The following is a 10,718-nucleotide window of genomic DNA, read 5'->3' as shown; positions in this document are numbered from 1 at the left end:
TCCCCAGGGCCAGGGACACTTTTTTTTTTTTTTTTTTCAACTTTTTGCTGCCAATGCTCTCCTGGACTGGCTTCCCAATCAGAATGAGGCCCCAAAATAGAGTGGAGTTAGATGCTATTGAGACTAGGATTTTAGGCCGGCCCATTTTGTTTTCATGAGTATCTTATTAGTCAACAGTACTACCCAACAACTAAACATGCAAAATTCCCCAGGTGACGAGCACTTTCATTCAACAGAGAATTGGAAACAAAACCCCATGCTCGCTCTTAACTGCATCAAAATTTCAGCTTTACATTAAGACCCATGTAACTTTGCTCGAATCATTTATTCATTTTCTCATTGTTATTGTTTTCTTCCTGAAATTTTGACGAAATTGTGTATCGAATTTGGAGAATTTGGGTAGGAAGGGTAGAATTTGGCTACAATGACCATTTCTGAAAGGCTAAGAGAAAAGATTGATCTAAAAAGAAATATAAGATTCAAATCACATTATGTATCATTTTTTCGACGTCTTGTGTGGAACACATAAAATTTTGTTCTATGACAGAAGGCCTTGATTTAAACCATACTTGGGTTCAGAGTTGTACATCCACTGCATTATTGCTTTTGCATTAATTATGCAAATAGAAGTTGGCGTGCCCAAGTATACGATTATAAATTATAATGGGTGAGTTATTTGACAAGAAATAATGACATTTTATTATTATTAAATTGGTAGAAGATTCAAATTTATCTACTTAACACCCACTAAAATTTGAGTTTAAATGTATAATTATTTTTAAATGGGTATAAATGGGTGAGGCGAGTCAACTTTTTGTCTACCAATTAAATGAGTTTAATTGCATACTCATTTAAAATTCATTTCATATCCAAGTCCATTTATTAGTGAGCAGGTTTGGCAAGTAAATATAATAATTACCTGGGCAAGTAAATATAATTAGACTGTGGTTGATAGCTGTAATGATGACAAATCAACACTTTAAGGTGTAAATGAATACTTAACCAAAGACTTATGGTACTTGAAACATAATAGTTAGCTAGTGTAAATGAGTATTTATAAACATAATTGACATAGTCGCTTTCAATATAATTGACTTCTGATTTGAAAGCCAGTATGTCAATTATGTTTATGATTACTCAAAATGTATACACAATTAGTATAATGGCTTTTAAATAGGGACTGTGATTGTAAATGAGTATTGATAGTCGTAATTGACATAGTAAATTTCAATCTGGAAGCAAGATTGTAGATGAGTAATCGTATACATAATTGATGTAGAGCCAGATTATAGTTGAGTATTGATAATCATAATTGGCATAGAGGCTTTCAAACCAGAATTGAGATTGTAAATGAGTACTAATAAAAATAATTGAATTAGTTGTTTTGAAACTAGAACCGAGATTTTAGATGATTAATAAAAAAAATGGATGAGTTACTGTAAACATTAGAAAAAAGGTTAAAGTGAATTAAAATCTGAAGGGAAGTCAATTAGTGGCTAATCCAGCCAGAAGAAACTAGTTATTAATTTGCATATTTTATTGTGCTTTTGGCTGGATTAGCCAATAAATACATCGAAAGGACTTGAGTGGTGCGTTTTCTAGAGATGAGTAGCTATTTTGGCCCAAAAAAAAAAGTTCAGTGAGCAGCTGGTGCAATATTAAAAAGTTTGATGAAATCAATTGAAGATATATCGTTCCTATTCTAGAGGCATATGCTTGTATATATATATATATATATATATATATATATATATATGGCGAATGTTAGGTGCACAAGTTTTAAGTATTATTTTTCCGTCCAAGCAAACACACGAGTGAAAGAACGCATTTTGTACACTAGCAAGCTAGAAAACATATGAAAACATCGTGGCCAAAAAAAAAAATGAAGTTTTTTGTAATACAGGACAAGATATGATGCAGTAGATCAATTGAATGAGATCATTCAATCATCATAGTGACATGCGTATACAATATGATGCAATCCTTGTAGGCCATATGAAGTTGGAAGTTTCCAGTCATGGCTAGCTATGTATGGTGTTTCATAGTACTGTGTAACCCTGTGCCGTTTGATAGCGTTTTTGTAACTTGAACTAAACTTTGTGTGGCGCGTACATCAGCTAAGTTTGGTATCATCTGCTAAATAAGATCCCATATTGTATTATGTAAAAGGAGAGGCAAATCTACGCTAACTTACATTAGAAAATTTTTAGCTACTAACGAGGCATATCAAACCACTCGGATTTAACCACTCGGATTTAAATCCAATTATTAAACAAAAATAAAACTAATACCACTCGGGTTTAAATAATTCTCACCCCCAACATTTCGCCCAAAAAGGTAATCAGTTAACGAGAAGCCTTATTGCCGGTTATTTATAATTAGAGGAAAGTTAGCCCGCACTACGTGATATTTTACTATTTCTTTTATAATATAATAGACACTTCGTTCCATAGGTCAAACGATTGGAATGGAACCCACATGATCCAGACACGCATAAAAAAAAATCCAATCAAAGCATCATTTCAACATTCCCAACAATTAACAAACTTAAAGTACAGTAGTAATCATTATTGAAACAACACACACATACATGTCTCCTGAAACAACTTCAAGAAAAGACCATACAAAGAGAGATGATCAAGTCATGAAACCGTGGCAGAAGATGTTTAAATGTCTCCAGCAAAAGCACCATTCTCCCTGTCAAACCCTGATTCAAATGTATCAAATACTCCAATAAGAAAAACAAAAAACATAACAATACCAAATAACCGCAAAATCCCAAAAAAAAAAAAAAAAACAGAGGTGTACCAGTCACGCAGAGAACGATTGGCAATGATGATTATGAAGAAACAAATGCAGCCGACGGCGATGCATATCTCAATCATTGGGGTGTGAAGAGGCATTGAAATGGCTAGGAGGAAGGCCGTAGCGCCGAAGAGTACAGCAAGATGCTCCAGGATCAGAGATGCCTTCTCGGAACGGCGTCGAATGTAGATAGACACCAAGGAAGCAAAAAGGGCCAGCTCGAATGTCAGGCAGAACCAGGGAAAGGTCCTGGGGAGAGGCGCCGGAGTATGGAGAGCTAGCAAGGCGGTATTAACAGCCGGAAAACAAACTCCGATGACCATCTGCCCCCACTGCAGCTTGGTTGCCATGTCGGGAATTTTGGGCATGGGTTGTGGCTGTGGGGCTACTGAGTTGTCCGCCCTGCTCTGCCGTATGAAAATCGGCAGCTCGGCGAGCTTGAGGATCAAGGCCCATACCAAGAGGAAGGCCAAAACAACAGTACTGGTTTGTCCCCTCATTTCTCAGTGCTCACAGAATCTATATCAAAAGGGGGAGGAGGAGGGGAGGAGGATCTATATCAAAAGGAGGAGGAGGGGATTGGGGTTTAAGCTGCACCGCCACTCCAATATTGTCTAGGCTTCTCCCTGTAAAGTGCTTCGTCCCCTACATATATATACAATTATGCGCAAGGCTCTGCTCTTGGCAGGGATGGAGAAGTGGTAGTTTTGGTTGACTCAGAAGTCAGAAGTCTACAACCAATCGCTAATTTACACTTGTAGTTTTGGACCCGCTCCTTTTTTTTGGCTTATATTTCTAGGGCAAATTTTATTTTACCCCCTGTGGTTTAGTATTTTTTTAAATAACCCCCTATAGTTTCAAAAACTGTATATAATCCTCTCATAATTTGGGTCAAAGTGTCAAAGTGACGGAAATGATCATTTGTAACTGTTTCACCTAAAATGTCAAAAATACCCTAATGTAAAGTTGAAAATTATTTATTAATCAAAGGAGGTTATGTGTATATTTTGAAAACCATAAAAATGTTATATGGTAAAGTATTAAATTTTAAGGGAGTTATATGATAAAATATAAAAATTATATGGAATTAGTGTGTTATGTATTTATAAGGGTAATTTTGATATTTTCAGAAGTTCATGATCTTATTGAAATTGAGACCTTGGCAAACTGGTGATCTTTACCGAGCCTTCATCCATTTATTTACCATTTATTGAAATTGAGTCACGCAACTGAGCTTTCATCCAGACTAATTAACTTGAGTCGCACCTTCGCAAACTGGTGATCTTTATTGAAATTCGCAAACTGGTGAATTGAGTCGCAATGTGCCAATGTCGTCGCTTTCATCGAAGGTTCTCTTCCGTGAGAGTATCCTTGAGCCCAAGGATTAGCCCAACAGCCTTTAGCAAGATTTTTCTCCTAGCCCAATGAATCTAAAGTCATATCCCAAACAAGTTCACCGCAAATTTTCGGTATGAGACAAATTGGAGGTATCACATTTACCTCTTTAAGGCTTGTGCATTCCCAGGCAACTTCCACTGCCTTACCCTTAACCACACATTCCCCCCACTCAATTGTTCATGATCGGCCCTCCACCTCGGCCCATTCCAAAGCAAATACTCTTGGCTCGAAACCCACTGAACACCCCAAAATCCCAGCCTCTAGCAAACCAAGTCCGTCCAATACCATCACCAGCCCAAAATTCTCTCTAATGAACCCCGCTATATCTCAGCAAGAACGTTCTCCTACTTCACAACCTTCTGTCATGCCCCCCATACCTCCACAGCCCTTTCACCATGCTATTCAAATACCTACCCATGCTTCATTGGAAAATTTACACCCCAACCTTGGCCCCCTTTTTCACCCCTGCGATGGCAAGCCCAAACCCAGTCATACAACCACTAACCCCAGCATACCATCCATGCAATTGTCTATCACCCCTACATCCTACTACTGCTATAGCGGGTCACAAGACAAAAAGAGAGGCCACGGATACTTCTTCTTCAGGGGAGGGAGATGATAGTGGTTCTACCCCAAAGAAACTGAAACATGCTACGCTGTCCGCACCTCCTCAAACAACCTCTATAGCGGCGGAGACTGCCTTGCAGTCCCGCCGAGAATCATGAATTGCTTGAGCTGGAACTGTCGGGGGTTAAACAACCCTCGGACAGTTCGGGAGCTCCGGAACGTCATCCGGAGAGATAAAGTTTCAATTATTTTTTTAGTAGAGACGAAGTGTTCGAATAAAGTCATCAACAAACCAAAACAGGATATCGGATGGTTTGGTTTAGGGGTTGACTCACGAGGGAACTCGGGTGGCTTAGCTCTCCTTTGGAGAAAGGATATGGTGGTTGAACTTATGCGTTTCTCGGATTGTTTTGTTGATGTTAAGGTGCATATGGCTGACTCCTCCTGGCGTTTGACTGGTTTCTATGGTCATCCAGAGGCGGCTAAAAGAAAACATACTTGGGATATTATGCGCAAGCTCAGTACATTATGCTGCCTACCATGGGTCTGCATGGGTGACTTCAACGAGGTACTCACTCAAGAGGAATTCCAGGGCGCTACATGGAGACCAAATTGGCAAATTATGAACTTTCGGAAGGCACTTTTGGACTGTAATTTGTTTGACTTAGGCCATGAAGGTAATCGCTTCACTTGGTGTCGGAATAGGTCGGCTCCTGACACAACTAGAGCTCGTCTGGACCGCGCATGCGTCTCTCATGACTTTCTCACCTTGTTTCCTGATGCCAGGACCTATCACTCACATGCTCTTTTCTCTGATCATGTCCCTATTGTCTTAAGATAATCGTGCTCACATGACCTCTTAAAAGCTCGCAGCAAATCTAGGAGGGACAAACGCTTCATGTTTGAAGCAATGTGGATCAAATCAGAAGACTGCGAACGCATTATCCAAGATTCTTGGGAGTATAGCTCGACAGAAAATGCTTGTGCCAACCTGGTTTTGAAGACAAATAGTTGTAGGTTAGGCCTTCTCCAATGGAGCAAAAAGTCCTTCGGCAACCATACTAAGGCTGCGGATGAACTTCGGCAAAGGATTTCTCGCCTCCAACAAGGAGTTTTGACGGACACTATCAAAGCTGAGATTGGTTCTTTAACGACCCAGCTAGAGGAGCTTCTGGACAAGCAAGACATCATGTGGAAACAGCGAAGCAAAGCGCAGTGGTATAGAGAAGGTGATCGTAACACAGCTTACTTCCATGGCCTGGCTTCCCAGAGACGGAAGCATAACCAGATTGTTGGCCTCTTCGATAAAAATGGTTCTTGGTGTCAGTCACAGGAGGATCTAGAATCTATTATCATGGAACATTTTGGCACAATATTTTCTACTTCACAGCCTACTTCTCTGGCAATTGATGCAGTCATCCAGCGAGTGCGGGGATGCGTCTCCAAGGAAATGAATGATTGTCTCCTGCGTACCTACACTACCATTGAGGTAACAAAGGCTTTAAGTCAAATGCATCCTTTTAAATCTCCTGGGCCGGATGGCATGTCACCGGTCTTCTACCAAAGATATTGGCATATTGTTGGTCGAGATGTCACTCGTTGGGTTCTTACTGTCCTAAACGAGGGCACCTTACCTACGAGTCTTAATCACACCTATGTTGTCCTTATCCCAAAGTGTCACAGTCCATCCAGTATCACCCAATTTCGTCCCATTAGTCTTTGCAACGTAGTTTATAAGCTAGCCTCTAAGGTCTTAGCTAATAGGCTTAGGAACTGTCTTCCCAAAGTCATCTCACCATGTCAATCTACGTTCATCCCTGGGCGCTGTACCACTGATAATATCCTAATTGCTTATGAAATCAATCATTCCCTTAAGCTGAAGTCCTATGGTCAGGAGGGATCGATGTCCATTAAGTTGGACATGAGCAAAGCATTTGATAAGGTCGAGTGGCTTTTTCTTCGACATATGATGATTGCTTTAGGTTTCCATTCCACTTTTGTGGACATTGTTTTTCGCTGCATTTCTACTGTGTCTTATACTTTCCTACTTAATGGGTCCCAACTTGGGAACCTACAACCCCACCGTGGTATCAGACAGGGGGATCCATTATCACCCTACTTGTTCTTGATCTGTGCCGAAGGCTTTTCTTGTTTATTGCAGGAAGCTGAACGATGCGGAAGCATCTCAGGTTTTCGGATCGACTCACGCGGACCCAAACTATCTCACCTATTATTTGCCGATGACACCTTTTTGTTCGGCAAGGCATCGCTGCAGGAAGCTCAGCACATAAAGACAATCCTTGACCTTTACAAAGCAGCTTCAGGCCAGGAGGTTAACTTTGATAAATCAGCAGTGGTCTTCAGTAAAAACACAGACCCCGCAGTTCGTCGAAGTATCACTCAGCTTCTTAACATCAAGGAAGTTCCCACTCACGACAAATATCTTGGCCTTCCTACTGTTGTTGGTCGTTCCAAGGCTGAAGCTTTTTCATCTGTAAAGGAGAGAATCTGGCAGAAGATACATGGATGGAATGAACAGCGCCTCTCAACGGCAGGTAAGGAAATCATGATCAAGGCTGTTGTCCAGGCCATCCCAACATACTCAATGTCCTGTTTCAAGTAACCGGACTCCTTGCTTTCCGATATTCAATCTATGATCAGTAACTTTTGGTGGGGTGATGGCACAAAGCAAAGACCAATCCACTGGGTGAGTTGGGATAGAATGTGCTCGTCCAAAAAGGATGGGGGCATGGGCTTCAGACAACTTAAGGCTTTCAATTTAGCTTTATTAGCTAAACAGGCATGGCGCATTGCAACTCAACCATCTACACTGCTTCATCAGGTTTTTAAGGCTAAATATTTTCCAACGAAGGATTTTTTTCACGACGAGCCTACTTCCAGGCCTTCTTTTACTTGGAGGGGACTGTGTGCTGTTCGTAGATATTTACTCTCTGGTAGCAGATGGCGAGTTGGAAATGGGAACCATATCAGAATCTAGAAGGATAGGTGGATTCCACGCCCTTCTACTTTCAAAATTATATCCCGTTCTGAAGTGCTGCCGGATGATTCCACTGTGGATTGTTTAATTGGCGGAAATAGCAGGAAATGGAAAGTTGAGTTGCTTCAGGAGCTTTTTTTGCAGGATGAGATTGATCTGATTATAGGTATTCCATTGGGTGATAGTCGCAATCAAGATAAGCTCATATGGCACTACTCTAAAAATGGCTCATTCGCAGTGAAAAGTGCCTACCATCTCATCAAAGCACAATCTACAGGCTGGCAAGATGTAGCTTCAGGGAGTAATGGATCGGTGCAGGATATTTGGCCTCGCCGTCAAAGTGACGGAAATGATCATTTGTAACTGTTTCACCTAAAATGTCAAAAATACCCTAATGTAAAGTTGAAAATTATTTATTAATCAAAGGAGGTTATGTGTATATTTTGAAAACCATAAAAATGTTATATGGGAAAGTATTAAATTTTAAGGGAGTTATATGATAAAATATAAAAATTATATGAAATTAGTGTGTTATGTATTTGTAAGGGTAATTTTGATATTTTCAGAAGTTCATGATCTTATTGAAATTGAGACCTTGGCAAACTGGTGATCTTTACCGAGCCTTCATCCATTTATTTACCATTTATTGAAATTGAGTCACGCAACTGAGCTTTCATCCAGACTAATTAACTTGAGTCGCACCTTCGCAAACTGGTGATCTTTATTGAAATTCGCAAACTGGTGAATTGAGTCGCAATGTGCCAATGTCGTCGCTTTCATCGAAGGTTCTCTTCCGTGAGAGTATCCTTGAGCCCAAGGATTAGCCCAACAGCCTTTAGCAAGATTTTTCTCCTAGCCCAATGAATCTAAAGTCATATCCCAAACAAGTTCACCGCAAATTTTCGGTATGAGACAAATTGGAGGTATCACATTTACCTCTTTAAGGCTTGTGCATTCCCAGGCAACTTCCACTGCCTTACCCTTAACCACACATTCCCCCCACTCAATTGTTCATGATCGGCCCTCCACCTCGGCCCATTCCAAAGCAAATACTCTTGGCTCGAAACCCACTGAACACCCCAAAATCCCAGCCTCTAGCAAACCAAGTCCGTCCAATACCATCACCAGCCCAAAATTCTCTCTAATGAACCCCGCTATATCTCAGCAAGAACGTTCTCCTACTTCACAACCTTCTGTCATGCCCCCCATACCTCCACAGCCCTTTCACCATGCTATTCAAATACCTACCCATGCTTCATTGGAAAATTTACACCCCAACCTTGGCCCCCTTTTTCACCCCTGCGATGGCAAGCCCAAACCCAGTCATACAACCACTAACCCCAGCATACCATCCATGCAATTGTCTATCACCCCTACATCCTACTACTGCTATAGCGGGTCACAAGACAAAAAGAGAGGCCACGGATACTTCTTCTTCAGGGGAGGGAGATGATAGTGGTTCTACCCCAAAGAAACTGAAACATGCTACGCTGTCCGCACCTCCTCAAACAACCTCTATAGCGGCGGAGACTGCCTTGCAGTCCCGCCGAGAATCATGAATTGCTTGAGCTGGAACTGTCGGGGGTTAAACAACCCTCGGACAGTTCGGGAGCTCCGGAACGTCATCCGGAGAGATAAAGTTTCAATTATTTTTTTAGTAGAGACGAAGTGTTCGAATAAAGTCATCAACAAACCAAAACAGGATATCGGATGGTTTGGTTTAGGGGTTGACTCACGAGGGAACTCGGGTGGCTTAGCTCTCCTTTGGAGAAAGGATATGGTGGTTGAACTTATGCGTTTCTCGGATTGTTTTGTTGATGTTAAGGTGCATATGGCTGACTCCTCCTGGCGTTTGACTGGTTTCTATGGTCATCCAGAGGCGGCTAAAAGAAAACATACTTGGGATATTATGCGCAAGCTCAGTACATTATGCTGCCTACCATGGGTCTGCATGGGTGACTTCAACGAGGTACTCACTCAAGAGGAATTCCAGGGCGCTACATGGAGACCAAATTGGCAAATTATGAACTTTCGGAAGGCACTTTTGGACTGTAATTTGTTTGACTTAGGCCATGAAGGTAATCGCTTCACTTGGTGTCGGAATAGGTCGGCTCCTGACACAACTAGAGCTCGTCTGGACCGCGCATGCGTCTCTCATGACTTTCTCACCTTGTTTCCTGATGCCAGGACCTATCACTCACATGCTCTTTTCTCTGATCATGTCCCTATTGTCTTAAGATAATCGTGCTCACATGACCTCTTAAAAGCTCGCAGCAAATCTAGGAGGGACAAACGCTTCATGTTTGAAGCAATGTGGATCAAATCAGAAGACTGCGAACGCATTATCCAAGATTCTTGGGAGTATAGCTCGACAGAAAATGCTTGTGCCAACCTGGTTTTGAAGACAAATAGTTGTAGGTTAGGCCTTCTCCAATGGAGCAAAAAGTCCTTCGGCAACCATACTAAGGCTGCGGATGAACTTCGGCAAAGGATTTCTCGCCTCCAACAAGGAGTTTTGACGGACACTATCAAAGCTGAGATTGGTTCTTTAACGACCCAGCTAGAGGAGCTTCTGGACAAGCAAGACATCATGTGGAAACAGCGAAGCAAAGCGCAGTGGTATAGAGAAGGTGATCGTAACACAGCTTACTTCCATGGCCTGGCTTCCCAGAGACGGAAGCATAACCAGATTGTTGGCCTCTTCGATAAAAATGGTTCTTGGTGTCAGTCACAGGAGGATCTAGAATCTATTATCATGGAACATTTTGGCACAATATTTTCTACTTCACAGCCTACTTCTCTGGCAATTGATGCAGTCATCCAGCGAGTGCGGGGATGCGTCTCCAAGGAAATGAATGATTGTCTCCTGCGTACCTACACTACCATTGAGGTAACAAAGGCTTTAAGTCAAATGCATCCTTTTAAATCTCCTGGGCCGGATGGCATGTCA

At 41.5% G+C, this 10,718-nt stretch overlaps 1 protein-coding gene across 2 annotated transcripts; it reads right to left on the bottom strand.

Moving 5' to 3' along the window:
• Window positions 1-2,575: 2,575 nt before the first annotated feature.
• Window positions 2,576-3,271, bottom strand: LOC113767360. Of its 2 annotated transcripts, none has more exons than XM_027311425.1 (2): window positions 2,809-3,271; window positions 2,576-2,707 (listed from the first exon to the last, which is right to left on the bottom strand). In XM_027311425.1, the coding sequence occupies exons 1-2, from the start codon at window positions 3,171-3,173 to the stop codon at window positions 2,701-2,703; spliced, it is 372 nt and encodes a 123-aa protein (XP_027167226.1). In that variant the 5' UTR covers window positions 3,174-3,271; the 3' UTR covers window positions 2,576-2,700. The 2 variants fall into 2 exon arrangements, with proteins under 2 accessions (XP_027167226.1, XP_027167225.1); XM_027311424.1 differs by having other exon boundaries at window positions 2,659-2,697.
• Between the last annotated feature and the right edge of the window lie 7,447 nt (window positions 3,272-10,718).

This window comes from Coffea eugenioides, chromosome 4, assembly GCF_003713205.1.
Source record: "Coffea eugenioides isolate CCC68of chromosome 4, Ceug_1.0, whole genome shotgun sequence".
Taxonomy (NCBI): domain Eukaryota; kingdom Viridiplantae; phylum Streptophyta; class Magnoliopsida; order Gentianales; family Rubiaceae; genus Coffea; species Coffea eugenioides.
The sequence above is the reverse complement of the archived record's forward strand: the minus strand, read 5'-3'. Positions and strand labels throughout refer to the sequence as shown.

Coding starts and splice junctions, on each gene's coding strand:
- LOC113767360 (XM_027311424.1), bottom strand. CDS start 3,173: ATGCCCAAAATTCCCGACATGGCAACCAAGCTGCAGTGGGGGCAGATG. Junction 2,698..2,808: donor AATCGTTCTCTGCGTGACTG/GTACACCTCTGT, acceptor AGGGTTTGACAG/GGAGAATGGTGCTTTTGCTG.